Below are 26,099 nucleotides of genomic sequence, written 5' to 3'. Positions count from 1 at the left end.
TTTAAGCTTAACTATCAATATGTCTAAATTCCGGCACATGTCTTCCCTCCCTCTTATGATATGGGGTCCTTCCAACGAGGCGTGAAGAGGCATATTGTAGGCTGGCAGGGTGGAGGTGGCTAGTGCAGTGAGGGTTTCATCGCTGCACTAGGTTCCTACGCGTTTGGATACCACTTTCCACTTAACATCAGGTGGAGTGGAGTCATTTGCCTGTCATGTATAAAAAAAGTAGTTTAGTAGTTCGAGTTGTTGTATATATATATGAACAAAAAATGATGTAGGTACATCCACAGGAATCCCACATCTCAATTCGGTGAGTTCACCCTCCGCATCAATTATAAAAATTCGTTTAATGGGCCGTGTTCGGACTGAAATTGTAAATTTAAAAGTGAAATTAATAAACACATTAAATAAATAAATTAGTAAAGTGTATCGCGTTTGCATCACGTTTACATCGCAGCTATACGTCGCCGTGTGTAACCGTTTTTAAACTTCCCTGTTTTTGCGTTAAAAATACCATATATGCATTGACTTACAAATAAATAGACGACGGGTCTAATACAAAAACCACGAAAAAAATGTCCCAAGTCAACCTATTTAAACGTAGTGACATGTAAAAGAATATGAAAAAGCTAAAACGTTGAATATAAATTGTAATGTCGTCGCAGTACTATCTAATTTTGCTTGCTTCACTGTCAGTCGAACAAATTAAGACTAAAGCGTGAATGACGCTCTGTATACGATTTTAACGCCCTATAAGTTCGGACACTTTTTAGCGCGGACCCGACGTCCATATAATTATATGGACGTAAGTCAATGCATATATGATATTTTTTTCGATATTTCAATCCATATATCACATTAGTCACGTTTCTATAAGCAGTGGATATTCTACCACGATAAGCGTTGGCCAATTCGAGTTATTAACCTTCGTAGCATGTAGGATATTTCTCGGTGCCATCGCTAGTAAAGCAAAATAACACCCCGTAGCAATCCTAACACGCATGTAATAGAAACCCTTACCGCGGTCCAAAATGTTTCAATGGTTTGATATTTAACAGTCACGCGTTCTACAGGGCATATATTTGATCCTACACAGGTAAATCACAGGAGCTAAGACACAGTCAAATTCCTAGTAAGGATGTTTTGCTGAAGAGACAAGATCCCAATCGAATAGTGCCGGGAAAAAATACTATTCAGAGATTACAGATCGTCAAAGTCCATCCTGGTAAGGTGCAGTAACTTTAAACAACTCTAATAGATAAACATAAAAGCTGACATAACCTTACATTTATAAATGTAAGGTTTATAATTGATGCCCACACGGATGGTTTCCATGCCATCCTTAGAAAGAGAGCTGCCTCATTAATAAGTCGTATCCGTTGCGGCACGAATGAGATTCTGCGCGTTGTGGCTGGTAGAGTGGATTGCCCGATCATGCTACATTGCATGAAACTGCATTTAAAACCATGCCGATGACTTATTTGATATTTAATTTAATTTGTTTAATTATTCTATGTTTTTAAGTAGCCTTTTGTTTATTTTAATGTGTGTAAACTTATTGAATTAACTGTAAAATATGGACTGTAGTTGTCTGAATAAATGATTTTTTGATTTGATTTGATTTATAAAGAACACGAATACAGATACATAAAACAATTTGTCATATCTATGTCTTAGTTTTTCGCGATTTCGACACATTGGAAATGAAACTAGTTTATCGTAACTAAATTGCGTACTACTCATTATATGTTTTATCTTATTGTTAATTTATTTTTAAATAAATAATTAATTTAAATTAAAAAAAATCGTAATGACAAAATAAATTATATCGCAAATCATATGTAGCGTAAATTGGAATATTCTTTGGTCTATTAAAAATAAGGTGTTTACATTTATATCTTTTGTAAGTAAGTCTCTAATAGGTTAAAAGTTTGCATTAGTATTAGACATTTGACTTTACCATCTCAGTAGTCGGAACCGTGGGACCAGTGAAAAGCTCAAAATGTTGGTTTCCAATCAAATCCAAAAGAAAACTAGTTTCATTTCCAATTTTGCCGATTGTTCAAGGTTCCAATCTTTAAATATCTGCTTTTAATGTTACTTTCTGCTTTCTAAAGAAATCTTGTCCAGGCCACTGTTGAGCAAATTTGAAGTGTAATGTAGTACCTCTTAAGAGTTGTTACAGATTTCTCAGAAGTGCCAAGGACTCTGAATATAAACGCAGCGAAGCCAATACCTACTTTAGGTTCCATTTATCGAAGAAATGAACGGAGTAATCGAATCAATGGTAAGACTTGATGACACGTGTTTAAGAGTAAGAGTAGGAAGCAACAATGTGAGCATTATTCCATTCCGTTTGAAGGGCAAAGGTGCTGGTGAAACTGCAGTCACATGGGACTTGTCAATTTTATATCTCAGGGTGACGAACGCGCTAACAGTGCCCCTTAGATCTTTGCGATAGAAAGCTCTGAGTGGCACTGCCACTGTTATGGTTCAGCGTGTCATTTATCACATATTAAAAAATTCAATAAAACTTGACAATCAGAAACGCCAAAGATGGCTGTATAAAGACCAGAAGACCTACTTTTAACTGTTATCGTAAATGTTTTTAGATGGTGCGCAATTGGAGAGGGTGGATAAGTTCAAATACGTTGGATATGTGCTGACGGAGAGTCTAGTTGATGATGACGACATAGAATGAGAGCGCTGGGCTCTAGCCGTTTGGTGCATCATGCTCGCGCGCAGATTCGCGCGGTGTAGTAGTGATGTCAGAGTGACGTTCTTTATCTACGTTCTCTATATTGTTTATGCTTCTATACATGTCAACTCTGGAGGAGTTTTCGAAACGCGCGATGAGCATCACTAGAGTGCAGTACCTATAATGATTCATATCGTATTCTAATGAATCAGCCGAGATTCTGCAGCGCATCGAGCATGTTTTCCGAGGCCGGAGTTCCTGACTTTTTCGCAATAATAGGGTCTCGCGTCGCCAGCTTTTGGAGCCGTCTCCATGCGTCTGACTACGGAATTCTCCGTACTCTCTGTGAGCACATGCACAATTCCTTTTTTAAATACTGGATTTCCGTGACTCGTGATGGAAATAAGAAATGACAGGATATTACAATTTTATAGGCGCGTGCTTGTATTGTTTTTTTATGACCATTATTTTAATGCTCTTGTTTCTTTATTGTATTTAATATACGTGTCAATAAAGAATTATTATTAGTATTATAAATTTGTTAATAATTATTAGGTATTGCTCAATGTGTCGAGTAATATCTAAAAAGTTATTATAGATTGACATCAACTTTGAAACCCTGCAATATGACGTGAAGCAAAATCAAAGTTAAGACATCTTAATTAAAATGTACATTATCAATTGATCTAACATTTTCGTCATTTTCAGAATGGTACAGAGAATCCATCGAGGACTACTTGCAGGCGCCGGCCAATTCATTCGTCCATAGCGGTGATACGATTGTGCAAGCAGGTACGATCCACCATCATTGTGTTCAACAACTGTAAAGGACAGTCTTTCGAAAACATATTGAATTACACAAGTTTCTGAAAAAAGATTCATAACTTTGAGATCGTTTACTCACTGCATCTTTTCATTCCAATAGGGATCCAAGATCTTTAAACTATCTTGACTGTCGTTAAACGTAATTCGGTATATACTTCCTCCGGGCTCTTTGGGTTCTTACTGAAGCTAGGCTGAATTCAATCTATATTTACTTAATTTTGCCCTTGTGCTTAGACAACATCAACATCATCCACCCATTAGACGTCCACTGCTGGGCACGAATCTCGTCTAAGTAGAAAATCTCGGCCATAATACACTAAGCTGGCCTAATGCAGGTTGGGAACTTCATTCGTATTGCAAGGGATGAGAACCTTCTTCGGCTTTTACCGTTACTGAGAAGTATTGCTACTAAACATTCACAAGCATACGTAACGTAGTCATAAAAATCGCAGGTATTTTTTTCGCCACAGGGACGCGAACCATCGATCTCCCATTTGAGATTACAGCTCTCCGTCTGGGTTATCATAAGTCTTCCTTTATGTTAATAATATATGTTGTTTTATGCAGAATGTGTGGAAGACGACTTCTCGAAGAATTTAAGAAACATTGAAAACCAGCTAGCGAATCGTGACACTTCCGAAGCAATGCCGGTCGCTAATTCTCAGTATGAGAGAGACAACAAGAGATTGAGTAAGTGAAAAAAATACTATAAAAAGTATAAAAGCAAAAACAGAGAGCAGGTTAGTTTCGAAAGGAGTTTAGTTTCCTTTTGGGTTAGACCGGAAAATAGTCCGATCATCTTACAAATGTAAAGTGATAATCGATTTTACATTGTAAATAAGAACAAAATGCAGAAACAAACTTACTGCTTTAAACTTCTAAACTGTTCCTCTGGAAAGTGTAAAGATTTTTTTGAATAAATGTAAAATTATTACTCATTTTGTTTAAAACACATATTTTTTTCGTTAACGTTAATCGTCTGAAAATTCCATTACATTAGCCAGTCCACTGAAATGTAGAACAGCTTTGTGAAACGTTTATTCGAAGAGTTTTCATTTTGCTTTTATTGAAGACACAATACAAAAAAGCACTTTTAATTCCATAATTGTGACTGCTGGTAATGTCTGTCGGTAAACATGATACTCACTTTTAATAATAGAGGGCGCTACTTCTTAGCCTTATATTGAAATCTGTCTGAAAAGATTTTTTTTATGCTGTCGTCATTATATTTTTGTGATTGTAATCGGTGCGTATAAAATGTGTGTGCATGGGCTCATATCCGCTCACGCGATACATGCAGCCGTAGACGCATACCACACCTAGAGGTGCCGGTGATGATTTTATACCGATTTATCGGATATCGAAATTATAACAGGTAAAAGAACTAATATTAATTGCTATTTCGGTAACTACTCTAGCAAACCATAAAGTTTTTAATGCCTGGGTCTGTCATTTAAAAAATAAACAACTTCAAAAATACGTCACGACAATCGTGTGTGTTATTGTTTGGGCTGGTGATTTCGGTGTTTATTTATTGAAAACATACCATAAGTAGCGTTTTTTAAATTTACCCTGAATATAAATGTTTATAAACTATACTTTAAGGAGTAATTTCGTGGTAAACGTTAGAACCACTCAAACGGAATATTACACCAAAAATTCATTCCAAGTACACCAAAAATTTCATTAGTGCTTTTTAAGTGCAGGATTTGCGGTGTATTACTGCATTTCATTTGAGATGTTTTTGTTGGTAGTGCGGAGGGTATTTATTTAGCAATGAGAATAATGATTTTTATTTGTAAAAACTTGTATTTAAACTGAATGCTTTTCTAATTAGCGAAACCAAATAGCCGCCATTTTGCGGTAGGAGGAGCGCATCGCGTGAGCGGATAAGTCTCAAAAGTCTTGATATTGGGGCACCTTGAAATTAAACCTTGTAGAACCTCTATAGTTACTGTTACAGTAAAGTGGCGCAACTACGGCGTGGCAGCCGCGCGTCTGTAGCACTTCGGTAATTTGTCTTCACTAATTGTGACGCAAAAGTACCGCGCGCGTTCACGACAGTGTTGTGATTCGAAATTGTTCGAATATTAGTAACCACAACGGCACCACTGCATCGCTTCTACAAGCGTGTAATTTAAAGGCGCCCTAAGACTGAAAACATCAGTCACCAGTCGCGATAAGCCCAAAAAATCGTCGAAACTCGCGAAATGTTGGAGACCGAGATACCCGCAATGAAAATCCTATACCTAACAAGCGTGACAACTGCTGCTGTTAATATTTATTCCTGAAAATTCCATTCTAGGTCGACCCTCGCTGTCTACACGTCTACGAGACCAAATATCTAAGGAGTCAGAAACCGCAAATGTCGGAGACTTTAACGTCGTCAACACATTATCTTCATCAAATTCAGTGAAGACCCTGGATCTCAAATCAACTGTCATGGAAATGAGCACAGGTGACGTTGGCACTAATAGCGTCTGTCGGTTGGATGATGTATCTTCCATTTATCTCAACCATGATACAATGCTTGTTGACACGACCCTCTTATGAAGAAATTGCGTTCCGAAAGAATAGTTTATAGGCTCTTTACAAGTCTGATGTTGAGTCATGAGTCTGTAAAGTTTATTTACTATAAAATTTTGAACCAAAAAACTAATGTCACTTCCAAAGTCAGATACAAATTAAGAGAATTAGAAATATTTTAATCACTTTTGTCTAATAAAATTTGTAACACTATTAATTCATTAAAAGACAAAGCAGTAGATTGGTTTGCAACCTGCTCCTCAATGAGAACAAAACAAATTGTGTGAAATTTACATTACCCACTGTTAGCCAGACGGACATAGATGAAACTAGGTATAACTTTAGATGCTAAATTGCAATGGGGTCTACATGATAAATAAGTTATAAAAATGGCTCAGCTCTGCAGCGTTCGCGATAAAAAAAATACGAAAACTTTCAGACGTCGAAATAGCTAGATTGGTTTACTTCAGCACTTTCACAGTTTAATGACATACGGCATTTTGCATATTAATAAATATGTGCCCTGTAGAAAAACAAGCATGTTTTAACCCCGAAGCAATTCTTTTTATTGGATAATGAATTCTATGGTGTAGATTTTTTTTTTTCGAATAAATTATTTTTTTGAGTTTACTATTTTAATAATAATAATAAAGAACCAGATCAATTACTAGGCTCAAAGTAGGGAAATTCCCTATATCATGAGTACTACAGCAACGGAGTTCATTTTGGGGCGCTACCTGGGGAACTACTCTCGATCCCCATCCGACATTCCTCCGAAACAATTACTGTCAAATAAGTACCTAATATTCGACAAAATTAAAAGACAAGTATCCAGTATGAAACTTCATTCGCATCACGCGTCTTTTCATTTGGTCAAGTATTGCTTATTTGGCAGTAATTGTTTCGGACGGAAATCGAGAGTAGACCCCCTGGAACCTGTTTTTTTATTTGGTAATTTAAGTTGGTAACAATTTATGGATATTTTAAATGAAATACTAAACCACTCGATCTGCTGTAGGTAGTTACAAGCTAAATGGAAAACGCTCTCAAGAGACCACTATCAACTACAAGAGTTAACTTCAGATTTTAGAAAAAATATACTTTCTGAGAAAAAGATCAATTGCTTGGTTTTTCTTAGGTCGTTTAACGATCTTGTTTCTTTTAAGAAGGCCGGATCAAATATGATTAAGATACTAGAAGTCTCAAAAACTTATTATATACGATTTTGGTGGAATCTGCTTTACGAATGAGCAGTAGAATTTAGTCATTATGATTTCAAGTGTAATTTACTTACCTATGAAATGAAGATTTGACTTTGACAAACCCTAGTAAGGAACATTAGTGTCAGATGAGTCAAGCCATTTTGCAACTGACAACCGCAACTAACCGAAAAAAATTTTTGCTAACGCCCATGCTAACTTTTATTTATTTATATAGATAAATAGATATTATTGTATGTATTGGGTTATATTACGAACTGACTCCAAAGAAAACAAAGACGACCGAGTTAAATCAAATCAAATCAAATCATTTTATTCGTCATCATGGGTACAATAAAGATGATAACATTTATTTTATGGTCGCCATGACGTACCATCAAGGCATACGAATTATACTATTATTATTAATTATACTTGTCCAATACTTCCAAATAATAATAATAATAATAAAATAACACTAATAATTATCATTAAATAGTCATAAACCACTGATTATAGGCTTCCACCTTCACAGGACCAAGTCTTAAAATCTACAACAGTTAGGACATCAAAACAAAAGTAATTTAATTAAGATAATAATCAATGTAAATAAATCAATGTCATACAGTCACGTGCGTCTCAATAATAAAATTAATGTGAAATTAGTTAGCAAAATTCCTTTAATGTATAAAATGATTTTTCAATTAAATACTCAAATAATGTGCGTTTAAATTCCGCGAAATTTTCGTTCTGCCTTACCTGTAATGGCAATTCATTATAGATTTTTGGTGCCATTGCAATTATACTCTTCTCAAATAGTGACGTTTTACAATTTATTTGGCGTAGTTGGTTAGGACGTCGTGCTCTTGTAACTACAGGAAAAAGTTGTGGGTGTCGTCGTATAAATAAGGCTGTTTCATAGATATATAATGAAGGCAAGGTCAAAATTTTTAGTTCTCGAAAATAGTCTCTGCAACTGTCAGTCTGTTTCAGTCCACATACTGTCCTTATGCACCTCTTTTGAGCTCGAAAAACTTGTATTATGTTGCTACTATTACCCCAAAATAAGATACCATAATAATGTTAAGATATGTTAAGATACCATATAAATGTTACAGATATTTTGTGCTCTCTATTAAGATTAAGCCGACTATTAGTTAGTCTAGTTTAGTATTAGTTAGTTACGTTAGTTACGCGTTACCGATTCATACTAGCTTTCACGACTATATGACTTAAATAAAATTAATGAAGGTAACTAGATTCTGACACACCACAGTCACATATAGAAGCAGAAACTTACCCGAGCACGATTAGATTCATGACTACTGAGATATATAACCTGTGGTGATGAGATATTTGTTCTGCGATTTTAACATGTTGCTGGGACTCTATTACTGTATAATTTCATGCAACGATAGATGCTGAAACAATGACGTAGAGTACAGGCGACTTACAGCTAAGCTATCTCATGAAAATTTTATTGGCTTATATGGTCTCGTCTTCAATCCGTAGCTCATATTCCAAATCTCTGACTTTAAACGTGAGTATATCTAATAAAAATGAGTTCAAAGTAATGTATTCGATGTAAATGAAGTCCAAAACACCACAACTATTACATGGTCTTTTTTCATGGAATATCTTGTGCTTCGAGTACCGGATGAATGAAATTCCAGGGCACCCACCAAAAACACCCAAACTTGATCCAATTTTGAAAAATTCCGGGAATCGAGCCCGGATTCTAGCCATCAAGCACTCATAATGCTAGCCGTTGCACCACCAAATTTGTCAATTAAAATTATGCTACCGGTAACAATCTATAACACAATAGAGCCGTTAAACATATTGATACAGGTCGACAAACATACAAGGGATGAGACAACAATAGGAAACAATTACGTTGAATACACGTGGAATCAACTGGATTGCCAGAAATTCCGCATATATGCCAGAACTCATAAGTTGGTTGATATGTATCTCCTTTTAACTACAGTGACAATAAAACAAATGCCGAATTTTATGTCACCCCCAGCACACAAAGAGCTGCTAAAAAAGTCATGGGTGAAAAAGAAGAAATTATTTGCCGAATTTACTATTGGTCTCAACTCTCAAGTGGACACAAATGATCGATTTGAGACAGACAATCATCATGAAACAGATGGTAAACTTGAAGCCAATGAACAACCTGAAACGAAGAATCACCATAAAACAGATGATCAACCAAAAATGGATGACAAAATTGAAGAAGGTAATAAAGGCTATCACAGTAAAATTCTATTTATTACATACGTTTTGGTGCAAAGTAAATTTCATAATGGACCTTCAATTCATTATCGTCTTTCATCGGAAGGACCTCCAAGAGAATCATTTATATTATTATTCATTAGATTCTCTATACTGATATGTATAAATTACTAATATGGTATTACGGATTAACATATTTAAAACTTAAGAAATTTTGATTTCGTAAAAACGGAGAGTGAAGACGAATCAAAACTAATTCTATAGTGAAAGGAATATGATAACTGACATAATGTAATTAATAGACTAGGCTATTATAACACCTGATGTTAAATGGTGATATGACTGCGTTTGCTTAAAAATGCCTATTCACTCTAACCCTAAATTATACTTTTTGGGGAACCACAGATTCCGGTAGACGGATTCCGAATTCCATTTCTTTGTGGTACGCGTTAGGAAGGATCAACGGGTGGAATGTCAACGACATAAGAGTGTTTATAGTTGACCGAAGGAGGAACGGTGAGGGTGGAACTAAATTAAAAAGTTCCTGTCAAGCAGGCAGTTTTGGAGCTTCGACTTCACAAGAGAGAGCTTTTCTCTCACCAAGTCAAAGGCTACTAACTAGTATCGGGCAGAGACTTGTTGATATATCTTAAGAATATTTTATGTCTGCAGCTCTTATTGTTGAGAATACGGTAAGAGCTCATCCAGGGAAGTACTGCCACCTTATCTATTTCTGCCGCCAAGCAGTAACGTGACCTTCAAAAGCGTTCCGGTTTTGAAGGATAAGGATGTTGGTGAAATTCCAGGCACATGGGACTTTTCGACTTATGTCTCAATGGGCGCAGAGGCAGTGCACCTCAGATCTCTGCGATTTAAAGCTTTGAGTGGCACTGCAACTGTTATGGACAGGCGACGATCAGGTGCATGACTTGTTCGTCCCGTCACTTAATATCGTGGAAAAATACATTATAAATGTGATAGCGGCGATTTATTAATTTGCATCCATTACAGACTTCTGCAAATCTTCTCAATGTACTTGTGAAATTCAAAATGATGCATCTAACAGCACTCGGACGGTAGCATCATACGTTTTCTGCCCTTCGGAAGTTTTACAGAAAGTCACTAATATGGAGACAGCTGATGGTAAGAAAAGAATCCTGAAACGTTTGCTCTGTCACACACAGATATTAGACAGATACACACACAGATATACACACAGATTAGTCCTATCAGTAAACAAGGACAACACTGCCATTTTGAAAAATATATTTTTTCATTATACTCCAAATACTTTATCACCATCTTTTCTACAGCATACCTGTCGCAACACACCCTCAGCTTAGACGTAACAGATTTAGAGAGCCGTGACGACTTAAGCCAGTGTACATTGGAACATCCGGATGATTTTATGGATGACTCTCGTTATAACAATACACAGGGGTCATGCATACTCAGCCCTGTGAGGGTGTCTCATACTTCCCTACAACCTGAAGCTTGGAGACACCCGTATTATGACTACCAGGGAATAACCGTCCCTTTGACTCAAGAAGGTATGCACCACTGTGAGTTTATTCAATAGCAACATTGACTTACAAATAAATGGACGACGGGTCTAATACAAAAACCACGAAAAAAATGTCCTAAGTCAACCTATTCGAAATTTAAATTGTAATGTCATCGCAGTATCGCGCTGTCAGTCGAACAAATGAAGACTAAAGCGGAGTGTCGCGCTCTGTATACGATTTTAGCGCCTTACAAGTGCGGACACTTTTTAGCGCGGACCCGACGTCCATATAATTGTAAGTCAATGAATAGCAATCGATATATTAGCCCATGCAATGATTGTAAAACATGTAGAAAGAAGACTAAAAAATGATGACTTTTAGAAATTTCTTTACAAATTATTATATATATTTTAGGCTCTAATTCGGGTTCAAGAAACACTACTTACGTCGTAACAAATCCCAAAAAAAGTATAAAGTCGGACCGATTACGCAACCACCGTAGAGGTAAGACTAAAGAACTACCATCACATATACAATTTTTATAATTAGACTCCCTTCTTAAGGGCATTAAACCTAGTTTTTTTTTATGACAAACTGTTTGTTGTATTATGTCCATTATAACTCCAGCAACAATTATGATGTTGTGACTGTTGAAGGGTTAACAGAAGCGAAAGGGGACAAACTTCGTAGGATTCAAAAGATATGTCGCCTTCGTTGGAACAGCATGTGGAACAAAACCACAGCCCGACTGAGCCGCTGCAGATGGTCGAATCCCTCGCGCTATTATTGTAGACCCAACCCGCGGTTTAAGAGATGCAAGTGTTTTATTTACTTCATTATCATCATTAGCCCGACAACTTTCATAACATAACATTATACGTAAGCTCTGATTTCAGTGACAATGACTACTGATTTTAGCTTACAAATGAATGTTTTTGGGTTCATCTCTTTATATTTCATGTATAATTGGTTACTTCACATCATTTATATCCATAAATAGATTAGTTTTCTATATTTCGAAATTACCTTAACTTAGCATTCGATTTGTTATTAGATTAAAGTTTGCACACTTCACTATCGTTGTCATTATCATTTTATTGGATAGGCTGTTATTTGTTGTACTCATTCCATAGTTTCAAATTCTCAATAACTCTGTTATGAACTTCCAGTTCGCACTGTACTTGCATTCCAGCAATCAATTGTAAACGAGGATGCGGCGGCGCAAACAGTTCCTTATATTTTCAAGAACATTGGTAAGCCACTTTTTTGGTCCCGATAAAATGTAATGTAATGTAATGTATTAGTTTGTTAACGTTCCGAACTTGAACGTATTTTTCAAAGAAATCCTTTTTATTGTCCATTGTTGTGATTCTCTTGGTAGAAAATTTGCAATTGTTGTCACACTTGTCACACTGCAGTTGGCAATTTTTCAGTGTGTGACGTAAATTTCAGTGTGTGTGTTTTCTATCAATGAGCTATGAGAAAAATAACGACGTGAAACGTAATTTTTGTGTAACGTAATTATTTATTCACTTTTATAATTCATCTGTCTACGATCAGTTCTCGTGTATATATTTCCTGTAACTTTCTTCCGTCCTCACTAAATGTATCGTAATTCAGCGTGACTTTTCCTTCATTATGCAGCATAAAACTCTATGTATCTGTAGAGAATGTGTGTTTTTGGAAGCTGAGTAAAATTACAGTACAACTATTTCCTTAATATCTTTCAGCAATCTTCGTATTTTCGAATGCACTTGAATACAAATTTCTACGTCTCGTAATTATTAGATTTATCATCCATAATAATTTCGTTTACGGAACTGTGTGCTTTTTTGTTGTTATGTTTTGATTTCCATGTGAGCTAAGAAACGATTTTCCTATTTATAATAAGTTACCAAAAATATGACCAAAATGTACTCCGTATACTGCCAAGTCGATTGAGTGCGTTCGGTTTGCAGCAAGTGCAAAGGTCAACTATTAGATACCCGACGATAGCCGAAATCCGAACATTGCCGAGACATAATAAGAAAATAGTTGTTATGTGCTCAGTCAATACAAGTCGACAATAACGTCATATACAGTTAGTCTGGCGAGACTATGTAGTTGCCATACCGTACCGATATAAACGTGGTTTTCCATTGCAATCTCGCCGGCCTATTTCCACCAACGCGAGCTACCGCTGTGGTTGTAGATAGTAAAGATTCAGTGCCCTACAGTTCGTTTAGCGATAAACATGCGGCTGAAAGAACACGTATTATTATTATTTATAATAATAATTTACGAGATTCTTCGTCCGTAAGAATCAGATGAACTCATATATTTTTTAATCTTAAGTTATACGCCCCACAATCTCGTGATTGGCATTAATAGCCATCGCAAGCTCGCGCAAGAAATCATATTTCCGTTACAGAGTGTAATATTTTATGTAGGCAGCAATACGGTTTCATATTACATCAACAAATATTCAACTCTCGTTTCACCCATTCTTATCAATCCAGACCATTTCCACCAACGATGCGTTAGCCGCTCACGCGATGTGCTCCTCCTACCGCAAAATGGCGGCTATTTGGTTTCGCAAATTAGAAAAGCATTCAGTTTAAATACAAGTTTTTATAAATTATTAAAATTAAAATTATTAAATTTATAAATTATTATTCTACATTGCTAAATAAATACCCTCCGTACTACCAACAAAAACATCTCAAATAAAATGCAGTAACACACCGCAAATCCTGCACTTAAAAAGCACTAATGAAATTTTTGGTGTACTTGGATAAATATGATAATATTCCGTTTGAGTGGTTCTAACGTTTACCATGATATTACTCCTTAAAGTATAGTTTATAAACTTAAAAAACGCTACTTACGGTATGTTTTCAATAAATAAACACCGAAATCACCAGCCCAAACAATAACACACACGATTATCGTGACGTATTTTTGAAGTTGTTTGTTTTTTTTAAATGACAGACCCAGGCATTAAAAACTTTATGGTTTGCTAGAGTAGTTACCGAAATAGCAATTAATATTAGTTCTTTTACTTGTTATAACTTCGATATCCGATAAACCGGTATAAAATCATCACCGGCACCTCTAGGTGTGGTATGCGTCTACGGCTGCATGTATCGCGTGAGTGGCTAGGAGAGAATTGAAATTTCACCATGCAAATTTCAATCCTCGTCTCGCTTCCCTGGTGGAAAAGCAAGCTCTTTATTCTTGAATATATTTTTACGTGTTATTATTTTTTATTATCTACTATATTAGAGTTAAACGACACAATCGGAAATAATAATTCTATTTTTAGTAACTCATTCTGCATCAAAAAGGGATCAAAGATCAGCAGCAGTTATAACATCATTGCGATTGCTCTCACTGCTTAGTAATATAGCCAGGACAGGTACGCTTCAACCAATTTCCCATTTCATTTTGTCATTCTCTTTACAGAAATGCATTTCTTTCAATACGTTTTGATATTTTTTGGTTATATTAGGGGTTAAAGTATGAAATTGCCGTTTTATTGCAATAGGTTCTTTGAATTTTCATAGAATCTTCATGGTTTGAGGTTTTCGAATGAAACTTTTTTCAAATGGTTTCTGTGATTTTTTTTTTTAAATTTGAAACATTTGAATATCGACTTTCAATTGTTTTTGTTATTCAATTTAGACAAGAAAGATGGATACTGCGAAAATTCGAGTGATTTTTGAATACGAGTTCCGACGCGGAACTAACGCGGCAGAAACAGCCCGCAATATCAATGCTGCGTTTGGAGAGGGGTCTACTAATGAACGCACCGTGCGATTTTGGTTTAAACGCTTTCGTGATGGAAATTTCGACTTAAAGAACGAGCCACGAGGAAGACCGCCCACACAGGTGAATAACGATGAATTAAGAGAGATAGTGGAAGCCGATCCTAGTCAAACTACCCAGGAATTAGCGGCATGGTTTAACGTTACCTTACCCACAATATTGACTCACTTGCGTCAAATCAATAAAATAAAAAAATACGAAAAATGGGTGCCTCATGATTTGACTGATCTGCAGAAAGAAACGCGTGTTGAAACTTGTGTTGCCTTGTTGAACCGGTACAGAAATGAAGGAATATTGGATCGAATTGTAACATGTGATGAAAAGTGGATTCTTTATGATAACCCGAAAAGAAAAATGCAATGGCTGACCCCAGGTCAAATGCCACAACAGTGTCCTAAAGCAAAACTTACCAATAAAAAGGTAATGGTAACTGTTTGGTGGTCTCAGCATGGTGTTATTCACTATAGTTTTCTCCGATCTGGTCAAGCAATAACGGCAGATGTCTATTGTGCCGAACTCCGAACCATGTTGACAAAACTAGCAGTAAAACAGCCCCGACTCATGAATCGATCTTCACCATTATTGCTCCACGACAACGCGAGACCTCACACAGCACGAGAAACCATTTTGACCCTTCAGGAACTGCAGTTAGAAACCATTCGTCATCCTCCGTATTCACCAGACCTTGCTCCAACGGACTACCATTTTTTTCGTGATTTGGACAATTATCTACGTGACAAGAAGTTTTCTTCCCAGGAGGCAGTACAAAATGCTTTCACACAGTTTGTGCAGTCTAGATCGTCGGAGTTCTATCGCAAAGGCATTAATAACCTTCCCATTAGATGGCAGCAATGTATAGATAATAATGGCAACTATTTTGATTAAATAAATTTGTTAAAAATTTAAAAAATAAACAATTTAGATTTTCAGTACAAATCGGCAATTTCATACTTTAACCCCTATTATATCTTTGTATTTGTATTTCTTTGTTAAATCAAATATATTTTATTGTATTTGACTATTATTTTATAGATGAGACACAGACATCGATTCGAAACATCAATGGTGCTTCTGTCAGTCCTCAATGTTTAAGGAAAGGTAAGTTATATTAAGAGCTTGGTCAAGGTTCCGTCACTCGCTCGAGGTTAAGCGACGAGTGCCTACCGCTGAGTGTATCGCCAAATGTTTTATTTACATTACAACCCCAGCATTCGGTTCCGCACGACTGCTCATGGCGGACAACGTTATTTTCTTCTCTCTGAGCGCGTGTTTAGGTTCCTTTTTCTCGTAGTGAGCGCCAGATGTCATTAGCCGGATTTAGTAGGCTATTATATAGCGTAGGTATTTTCGATTTTATATGTAGTGATATATCTGCTACGTAGTAACCATTAAGTAATCAGTGACTTAGTTAACTATCATTAGTTGTAATTTGATTATATGTATTTTATATAATCAACACATTAAACATTCCACTGCTTTGTTTTTTATAGGTTGTGAACCTTCTTCGATATGCAGGTTTTCTTCACGATTATCAATCAATAGGTATTGCTACTAAACATTCACAAATGTTCCTAACTAAGGTACATGCCGCCACAGGGATTTGAAGTATCGACCTCTCAATCAAAAAGCAATCGTTTTCCCACAAGGATTCTCCCGCCGCCGCTCTCAAATCAAATTAAAAACCATTAAATTTTTCGTCAGTCATGGACTGAAAACGCACGTTGACCCTAATTCCAGTTTCCCATACCATAGACTTGTTCGTTCAGCGGGTTCAACATTTTACAAAGGTATTTTTCTCCCTTAATACACTCTTGGATGTTCAGAAAACTAAACCTATTCACGTCTAGGTATATATATATTTTAAAGAAACACAAGCTAATTATGGCGTGCGCTTTTATGATACTTACGGGACGAACAAGTCGTGGGCTTGTTGGTAACCGATACGAATGTCAATAATACGTGAGGCGCAATATAAGTTTCCGCAATGAATAAGAAAAAAATACTATAAATGGTCAGAAATGAATTTATTGTTCTCAACATATTCTCCGTTAGCTTTAATGCACTTTTTCATACGAATGAACCAATTTTGAAAACATTTATGCCACTCCTGCGTGACAATCTCTGAAACATATTTTTCACACTCTTCGACAGCCTCTTCAGATGATGAAAATCGTTGACCGCGTAACTGGTTCTTCATTTTTGGGAATAAATAAAAGTCACCAGGTCCAAGGTCGGGAAGTTTCGGCTAATCTCGAAAGACCCATACGCTCAATTGCTGCTTTGTTTTGGGATCGTAACTATAAATCCATGTTTCGTCACTTGTTTCTATGTCCCACACCAAATTTGACGCCCCTTCGCTGAATCTGGTAAGCATAGCATTACACCAAGTGATGCAATCCGTTTTTTTGAGCCTTAGTCCAATTGTGTGGGATCCACGGAGAGCACTGCTTTTTGACACCCAAATGTTTGTGTAGTGTTGATTGTACTTGACTCATACCTATGCCTAAAGATGTCCGAATCTCATGGTATGTCACATGTCTGTCTGTTTTGATCACACGGCGCACAGCATCAATGTTTTTGTTGTTCACAGCAGTGGACGGGCGACGATGACGAAATCCGTCACTGAGATTCGCACGACCGCGTTTTAATTCTGCAAACCAGCTATAAATAGTCGTCTTGCATGGTGCTTCATCGTCAAAAGCAGTTTTGAAGCCGAGCGAAGCTCCGCTGAGCTGTTAAATTACACTTAAAGTCGTAGAAAATCATACTACCAAAATTTTCACGAGTTAAATCCATGGTGATGTAGACAACTAATTTCTAAAATGACGCCACCATGTAAAAACAAGTGACAGTCAGATGAAACAAACTGTATTCTACAGCCAAAGAGTTCCATTTTCAAATTATCAAATTACTTTTCAAATATTCTTTATGTAAGTGGCCAGTTCCGGAAACTTATAGTGTGCCCTATTTAGTTGCAGTGCCACTCAGAGCCTTAAATCTCAAAGATCCCAGACGCAGCGCCACTGCGCCCATCACCCTGAGACATAAGTTGAAAAGTCCCAAAGCGCCTATTATTTCACCAGTACCCTTACCCTTCAAGTAGTTTACTTCTTGGCGGCAGAAATAGGTAAGATGGTAGTACTTCCCTGGACGAACTCTTTCACAAGGAGCTCTACTAAATATTACGAAATATTTGTCACCAATATTTGTACTGTCTCATGTTGAGCCCTGGACCAGTATGACACGTGAGTATCGGTTGTCCTCCATGAACTGTCTGTTTCAGATTTAAATTCACTGTCAGTTTCAAAACGTGAAAAAACGATCAAGCCATTAATTAAATATAGAAGTGATCCTTCACCACGCAAATCGTGGAACGGTAGTTCCATATCCAATATGAAGTCATTTAAGATAATCAAATGGGAGACACGAGATGGCAACACGTCATGGAGTTACGTTGCCGAAAAGAAAAGACGTCGAAATCCAGGTATGAGTTTTTGTTATGATGGTACAATTGTGCCAACGGTGCCTTTAAATTAGACGCTTAACAAAGCGCTGCTAATTATCATATAATTTCAGAAGCGCAATTGCAGCGCTACATTCACACTAAGCGCGCGCCACTTTTACAACCTAAATATTGTTTGAAAATTAGTAGTAGCGCGGCTGTCTCCCCACCGACACCACTGTAGCTCTTCTACACGCGTCTAATTTGAAGGTGGTTTTCCACCGGCGAAACGAGACGAGATAACAAAAAAAAAACAAAAAATTGTCATTAATAAGCTCGCGCGAGCTCGCGCTGTGGTTGAGGAAAATGACTATTCTATGCTGTTCAGTTAGTCTAGTCTAGTAAACCATGTGAAACATATTTTTACATATGTGAACGGAAGAAGAATCAGATGACGAAATCTTTTTAAATCTCAAATCGTACGTATCCCACTATCTTGCCATTCATATTAATAGATTGGATATTAACCTTCGCGAGCTCGCGCGAGAAATCATGTTTCCGTTGCAGAGTATATGCAGGCAGCAATACGGTTCAGTATTACATTAACACATATTTCAATTCTCGCCTCGCCCGTCGTCGTCAATCCAGATCATTTCTACCGAAGATAATTTTTGCCATACAAATTTCAATCCTCGTCACGCCTTGCCAATCTAAAAGCATCTTAATACTCGACAGTAGCTGTCGGGTTATTTTTATTAGTTGTATATATAATAGTTTCCTGGCGGAATCCCTGTCATTATGTCATTTTTTTATAACATCAAGTGACGGGACGAACAAGTCGTGCACCTGATAGTAAGCTGAACGCCTATCCATAACAGTTAATGCCAATCAGAGCTTTAAATTGCAAAGATCTGAGGAGCACTACCACTGCGCCCGTGACCCTGAGACATAAGTTGACAAGTGCCATGTGCCAGTAATTTCTCCAGCTCCCTTTTACCCTTCAAAACCGGAACATATCGAGTTCTTAGATTTTCGCGATTGTTACACATAGGAAACGAAAAATTTTTTTGGATCGATATCTTGTATTTGTTTTTTCAAATGGACATTGGGATTCTTTACAAGTACCACGGTCTCGGACGCAGGCACTTTTTGTACCAAACCACAAATATGTACTCATATAATGAAATAAACATTGAACCATTGAATTTGTCTTCAGATAAGCACAAAACATTAACTGAGATTGCCATAGGCTCGGATACACAAGTCACATTTACGAAGTACCATGCTACAGGTAACAAATTATCAAATTTTTATAGTGATTTCATACCTAGAACGATTGTGTAATCATGTTAGCATTATTTCCTACTTAATACATATAGCTTGTTACATGGACTTGGTGTTTTTAAGTCACAATGCAGAGACAAGTACCAAAATTTGATGCAAACGGTGGTAAACAATTTTCTACTCCGCGAACCCATTGGACGTTAAACCGTGCAAAATAACTGGGCTTGTGTTGAATATTTTTTTCAGGCACTTAATTTTCTCACCCTCCCTCCGCCTAAAATTAATAAAATAAATAACATAAGCGCAAATACACTCGCAGATACCACCACCACCAAAAGTATACCTGAAACGTGTTTCACCTTTCTCTGTTGCAGAGAAGCGAACATAAAGACATTAATGATGAACCATTACAGTTTTTCAAATGTATTTGTACTTCCGTCCGTGATTCATTGGATGAACCCAACACCTTGTTTTTCCGGCCGCAAAGTCGTTGTGTCTTTTATGCCAATATAAAAGTGCAACAAAGCGTGGATCCATCACAGACGTGTTCTCAGGGTCGTATTCTAGAACTCTACTCAATGCTCAAGTCAGGACTTGAGTATGATTCAAAGCTCTAGAAATCGTACTCAAGTCCTTGCCATTAGCGTCGTATTTCCAGTGCTTGAAATCATACTCAAATCTGCTCAAATCCTGACTTGAGCATTGCGTAGAGTTTTGGAATACGACCCTCAGTGCTATTGCTACTACAGTATCCCCAAAATCATTTCCTCACTATGTCCCAAGTTCCATACTTAAACATGTTCTGTGCTTTAAATCAACAAATTTAACAAAAATAAGCTTTAAATTTTAAACATTTGAGCCAATAGAATATGTTTTGTGTAATTAAAGCTGTGAAAACTGAGGTTCATAACACGATAATATTAAAAAATGTATATTATTCATGTCCCAACCAAAAATAACATTATCTCACACTTTTACCTTGACCCGATTTATGAATGCAGTTTTAATCTTTGGTAAACGTATTTATAAGCTTTTGAAAGTTCGCAGCGCTGTAAAGGTTTCAAAATGATGAGTGTTAAAATGTTTCAAAGTTAAAAGTATGTTTAAGTTAAATTTAATATTCTAAAAGTTAATTTTTTTTCGGTTTCCCTCACATCATATAAAAAGAAGTTAACTATTTGATTTTATATATTTACTATACACTCAGATAAGTTATTGGTAGCAGTAAGCTTAGACAAAATAATAAGTCCAACAGTAAGTTTATAACGCTATTTTTCTTGGTTTATTTTAATTTCGTTATTCCCTCACCTTCAAATATTCTGAGTACCCTCTTTTTTTAAAGTCGTTTATTTTGGGGATCACTAGATCATCAAACCTTATTCACATAAGTACTATGATATTTTTTAAAAATAAATATAAATTCTTCCAAAAAAATTTCATAAATATCGAAAGCACGAATTTCAGAGTTTCATGAGGACTGCCCAAATACTATTTTAGAATATTTTTTTAAATATTTAGTACGAATGATAAGTAATTCTAGATCCTTTATAATTTATAGCTGAAAAAGGTATACACACCGAAGCGATAAAGGGAGTTGACATTGAAGTATCAACGGGGTCTAGTATTTTTCAAATGAAAAAGGATGTCGGCCTTGTCACAGGTAAATTTTAATTGAATATTATGATATATTTAATACAGCATGACAACAATGTATTCCATGGTGTTGAACGACCATCAAATCTAAACTAAACATATTTAAACTTGTAGCTTCGACACAGTATGAAGTTGATTTTATTAAAACAAGCAATCAAAATATAAGCGAAGTTAAAAATCCCTTCAATAATAATCGTGGCATACAAGACATAAACATCAAACCTTCAAATAAAATCGAAATAACAGAAACATCAAATCCAGACGCTGGGAGGAACAAAGTATCTAATGGCTCTAGTTTAGTGACTAAAGAATCTGGTTTTGATATCGATGCCATTATTACAGATTTTGTTGTTAGTAGCGAATTTGAAAAGACGTTAAAACAAACGTCAGAAAAGTCTTTGATATTGAAAGAAATGAAAGAGATAAATGGACATGAAAGTAAAAAAGTAATTAATACAGCTGAGTCTACAAATGTAAATAATCTTGAAAAAGCAATTGAAAAAGAAATAGCAGAGATAATTGCGAAACCTAAAGTTTCGAGTTTACCCATTTTATTACAAGTAATTTGTCCGCAAAAAGAGTCTGTAATTAGAAAATTAAACACAAGAAGCTTACACGATGATACATACATGTCACCTAATCAAAAACCTGGTAACAAAATGATCAATAAATTTTGGTTTAAATCAAGGCACAACTATGTTCTAACAGCTAACTTTACCATTACAGAAAATAACCACACACTCTCGGAAGCAGAAAGTAAGGATAAAACTTCAGTAGAAAATTATGCGTACAGTGTAATAAATACTAAATGCCTGAGCACTCAAACTATTAACAGTTCGTTAAACACAAATATTGATAAAACAAGGATAGGAGAAAGAAATTCTATTGACCATATCCAAGACCTAAATAGTGATATAACCAAAATTTCTACGAACAATATAATCACAACTGACAGTCTAAGCACACAAAGTACTCACAGCACCCGAAACGTAAATATTAATATACCCAAAATTTCTACGAATAGTATAGTAAGTTCTGAACATCTAAGGATCTTAAGTGCTAACCACACACAAGACACAAGTATAGATTTAGCGAGTTTTTCTATGAACAGTACAGTAAGCACTGAAAGTCTGCGAACCCAAAGTACTAACAATATGCAAGATAGAAATATTGATTTTGTAGCAAGTTCTATAAACAATACAGTGACTACTGAAGATCTGAGGATATCAAGTACCAACAATATACAAAACATGAATGTTGATTTAGTAGAATCTTCCACGAATAACTATACGCAAGATACAAGTATAGATTTAGCGAGTTTTTCTATTATCAGTACAGTAAGTACTGAAAATTTGAGGACCACAAGTATCAACAATGCTCAAGATACAAATACTGATTTAATAAAAACTTCCACGAACAGTATAGTAAAACACGATAATTTGGCGCATTCAAATATGGACAACACGCAAGATAAAAATATTTGTTTAGCAAAAATGTCTAACACAATTTCCCGCAAATCAGTGTGTCATCAAGACACCAGTAAGTATTTAATAGCATGCTCCTTTGAAAACTTCTGATAGACATTTATATGCCGGCAACAATATATAATAACAAACATAGTACAGACAAGTACGGTAACTCAATACAGACGTAGCAACGCAGCTTGTATGTGTTATCACACACATTCCACGCTAAAGTAACGAATTATACAATCCTACAAATTTATTTTATTTTACAGATACAAACGAATTTGATACTGCTGCAACAACTGCGAAACTATCCTTCGAAGTCAACACAATGACCGATGTTGTTAATTATAAAATGAATGAAACTCTGTCGTGCGACGTGTATACCCAAATTATTGAAAAGCGTACGTAGTTTGAACCTACGATAATTTTCCATATAGGATTTTATCACATTGTACATTGAATTTTTCTATACCATTTTATTATGTGTTTATTGTCTGTTCTTATGATATTGTTTCAGAAGTAAAATCATCATTTATAAATGACAAATCTCACGTAACCAATTCCTCTTCAGCACAAGACTGTGATTGTAGTAGTTCTTGTGAAGGATCGAAAAGAATATGTGTAGTAAGAGGTATTAATAACAAAGATTTAGCTTATAATCTGTTGATACGATATTCTAACATTAAAGATTTCAACTAACATTATATTTTAGAATCCGCAATAAACACAGAATTATCACGAAGAATTACCTTCGATAGCAATACCATTAATAGTTCTTCAACAAACACACAAAGAGAGAGTCAAGGTAAGTATCGATGTATCTGATTTAAAACCTGAAACGTCATTAATAACGAACATTCAACATACTGCAGGTGTCTACTCTTTTAATCCTGAAAGCTCAAATTATTTCTCAAATGTTAGAAATAGTGCAGTCATAAATCAGAAAATTGTTTCAAGCATGACAAGTAAGTGTGACTACAATATTGTATATTAGTAAATAATTTTTCTACATCATTTATTAAAATAGCAAATTTTGTGACTTGTATTGCTGCAGTGAGACAGCAGTTCACCTTAATATTTCTCAAGTAATTGTCCTTGTAAGCATCGTTTGAAGGAGCTATCTTCTCAGTAGTTGCTAGGCTAGTACTGTTACTTTTAAACGTACTTAATAGATTAAAAAACACTCCGGTAACTACAAATTTACTGCCCAAGAAGTGAACCGAGAACAGTTCTTTCGAAATATTCTATTTGACCTTCGACACAATAATCAGTCACAAACATTAGCTCTAACTGCAATATTAAAGCAATTATTTTCTTTAAGCAAATTCATCATCAACCAAGAAATCAGATGGAAGCGTGGTACCGCTTTGTAAGCGATTATGTTTTGATAACGGTTAGTGTCTCTTGTCATCTCGTAAACGTTAGCTTGTCAGAAATAAAGAGAATTTCTGCGAAATTAAGCTTTGTATTTTTAGGAGCTACATTGAATACAAATAATTTCCATACATTATCCTCGTTATGCAACCGTGCAGGAATAGATATATACCAAGGCTCGGTAGCACTTACAGGTACGTTTAAGATTGCGCCTTGAAAAATATGATATATTGTAATGAATACCGGTTGCCCAAATTCACATTCACCGCATACTAATGTTAGTATTATTTAGGTGTCAATAAATTCTTAGACGTTTTAGGTCTTTTTTTCATTTCAGTGTTTTTGAACATATTAAGTTCACGTACCATTTAACACAAACAGACAAAAGTTTTGAGTCACTTAAAGCTTTCATACAATGACGATATTTTCAATTCATTCATATTATCTTTGTAATAACATATTATTTCTTATAGATATCTAAAATGTCATTCTCTTTACCAGAACCCGATATATCGTATTGTAAAATGTCTGGCCAACTTTCTTTAGGCACAGGATCGTCTCATTGCAACGACAGTACTAACTTGTTCGAAAACTTAAAGCATCCAGAGTCAGGTATTTATTACAATTTATTTATTATTGTTTATTTTAGTATATTGCTAAGATTATGCATTATATTTTACTTTATATTTACAGGACGAATACTTTACGTGCCAACGCATATGCAAACGTCTCCAGTGCAGCCCCTGGTGGCATCCTGCTCATACAAGCCTACTTCAGACATCATCGGTAAAATCAATAAATCGTTCAGATATTTTATAATGTTTACAACTACAAAACCTTGGAATGTCACTTGTGAATCGACTTTTACAGTGCAAAGAGACCAAAAACATATTAATAAAGTTCATTGTGCGTCGATGTCGGAAAACCACATGAGTCTGCAACGATTAAGTAAGTACGTCTTATGTATGCTTAATAATTTGGCGAATCCGATGACTAAATTAATATAATTGTCTTAGATATCGACAAACGATCGCCGTGTTTTAAGGAAAAAAATCGACCAAAGAATAACCCCGCTCCACAAAATCTATGTCCATCTCCAAAAAAAAAAATTAAACGAGAAGATGCGAAAAACGAAGTACAAATGTTCCGTGCATTAACATTACCTAGTGACCCTGACCCGCCGGTGCTAATTCTCAACCCAGATATGTATACAGCGAGTATGGATACGATGCATGTAGCTAACAGTAACGTCACATCTTTGAGATTAACGCAACCCTCAGAAAAGAAAATAGAACAAAATCAAGGTCATTCGTACATAGAGCCTACAAGAACGAATGATGTCATGAAAAAACACACGACAGTGGGGTCTCAAGCTAGTGGAAACATTGTTGTGAAAGTATTCATGCTTCCCACATCAACACAAGTGTCTCGAAATTTTTTTCAATCTGAAACTAAATCGTTATCTACAGAGGTATTACTTCTAAAAACTGTGGTCACAGGTATAAATTCTGGTTATTAATTGAATGTAATTGTTGATTACCTAGTTTCTGTATCGATAATTTTCTATATTTAATCTTTGTAGATACTGCAATCAAAAAAACCAGAAGTGTACAAGTTGAAACAGAATCGAACCCAACCCAATTAATGAAGACGGGTAAGTACAAATTGTGATCAAGAAGTAACAATAACACGTCATTCTCTTCTTACGTGTAATTATTTCGAAGTGAGATCACTAACTAATTGAAGAAATTTACTTAATATAATATTTGTAGAAAATTATCAGGTCTTGATCCAAGATTCATTCATCAAAGCTAGGGGCGGTAATGTAACATAAGTACATAAATAACCAAAACTGTAAAATACAGAGCCGAAACAAGTTCTGTCAGACATTGTTGAAATCGTAATAGAAAAACTTAAAGGTTTTAATATAAGACTCAAGTTGCGAAAAACCCTTTCATAAAACCGAGAATGCTTAATTGCACCACATCACACTTTTTCTTCCTTTTCCTTTTAAATTAAAACTTTCATTAAAGACTTCAACGGATCACTAATTTCTAGATATTACCTATATAT

General features: G+C 35.6%; 2 protein-coding genes and 1 long non-coding RNA gene across 6 annotated transcripts in view; all 3 read left to right on the top strand.

Annotated features, from left to right (window-relative positions):
* Positions 1 to 21,960, top strand: part of LOC113236950 — a 31,790-nt gene extending 9,830 nt beyond the window's left edge. The window contains exons 6-23 of the mRNA XM_026473176.1: positions 1,100 to 1,228; positions 2,189 to 2,290; positions 3,410 to 3,493; positions 4,094 to 4,216; positions 5,832 to 5,984; positions 9,281 to 9,496; positions 10,504 to 10,635; positions 10,806 to 11,042; positions 11,412 to 11,501; positions 11,654 to 11,812; positions 12,167 to 12,250; positions 14,302 to 14,394; positions 15,837 to 15,902; positions 18,088 to 18,288; positions 19,463 to 19,537; positions 21,089 to 21,190; positions 21,298 to 21,533; positions 21,910 to 21,960. Coding sequence (XP_026328961.1) covers positions 1,100 to 1,228; positions 2,189 to 2,290; positions 3,410 to 3,493; positions 4,094 to 4,216; positions 5,832 to 5,984; positions 9,281 to 9,496; positions 10,504 to 10,635; positions 10,806 to 11,042; positions 11,412 to 11,501; positions 11,654 to 11,812; positions 12,167 to 12,250; positions 14,302 to 14,394; positions 15,837 to 15,902; positions 18,088 to 18,288; positions 19,463 to 19,537; positions 21,089 to 21,190; positions 21,298 to 21,533; positions 21,910 to 21,960 — 2,333 coding nt within the window. The remainder of the gene's footprint in view (positions 1 to 1,099; positions 1,229 to 2,188; positions 2,291 to 3,409; positions 3,494 to 4,093; positions 4,217 to 5,831; positions 5,985 to 9,280; positions 9,497 to 10,503; positions 10,636 to 10,805; positions 11,043 to 11,411; positions 11,502 to 11,653; positions 11,813 to 12,166; positions 12,251 to 14,301; positions 14,395 to 15,836; positions 15,903 to 18,087; positions 18,289 to 19,462; positions 19,538 to 21,088; positions 21,191 to 21,297; positions 21,534 to 21,909) is intronic.
* A 981-nt stretch (positions 21,961 to 22,941) lies between these two features.
* LOC113236843 lies at positions 22,942 to 23,443 on the top strand. Its single transcript, XR_003310985.1, has 3 exons — positions 22,942 to 23,053; positions 23,170 to 23,283; positions 23,365 to 23,443. It is a non-coding gene; the product is annotated as an uncharacterized LOC113236843 (long non-coding RNA).
* A 152-nt stretch (positions 23,444 to 23,595) lies between these two features.
* Positions 23,596 to 26,099, top strand: part of LOC113236497 — a 76,529-nt gene continuing 74,025 nt past the window's right edge. For all 4 annotated transcript variants that reach the window (XM_026472600.1, XM_026472599.1, XM_026472598.1 and 1 more), the window contains exons 1-8: positions 23,596 to 23,617; positions 23,974 to 24,045; positions 24,128 to 24,220; positions 24,528 to 24,638; positions 24,720 to 24,812; positions 24,897 to 24,974; positions 25,043 to 25,525; positions 25,609 to 25,680. In XM_026472600.1, the coding sequence (XP_026328385.1) occupies positions 23,611 to 23,617; positions 23,974 to 24,045; positions 24,128 to 24,220; positions 24,528 to 24,638; positions 24,720 to 24,812; positions 24,897 to 24,974; positions 25,043 to 25,525; positions 25,609 to 25,680 (1,009 nt within the window). In that variant the 5' untranslated portion in view covers positions 23,596 to 23,610. The remainder of the gene's footprint in view (positions 23,618 to 23,973; positions 24,046 to 24,127; positions 24,221 to 24,527; positions 24,639 to 24,719; positions 24,813 to 24,896; positions 24,975 to 25,042; positions 25,526 to 25,608; positions 25,681 to 26,099) is intronic.

This window comes from Hyposmocoma kahamanoa, unplaced genomic scaffold (genome assembly GCF_003589595.1).
Source record: "Hyposmocoma kahamanoa isolate Upper Pololo Valley unplaced genomic scaffold, ASM358959v1 92, whole genome shotgun sequence".
NCBI lineage: Eukaryota > Metazoa > Arthropoda > Insecta > Lepidoptera > Cosmopterigidae > Hyposmocoma > Hyposmocoma kahamanoa.
The sequence above is the reverse complement of the archived record's forward strand: the minus strand, read 5'-3'. Positions and strand labels throughout refer to the sequence as shown.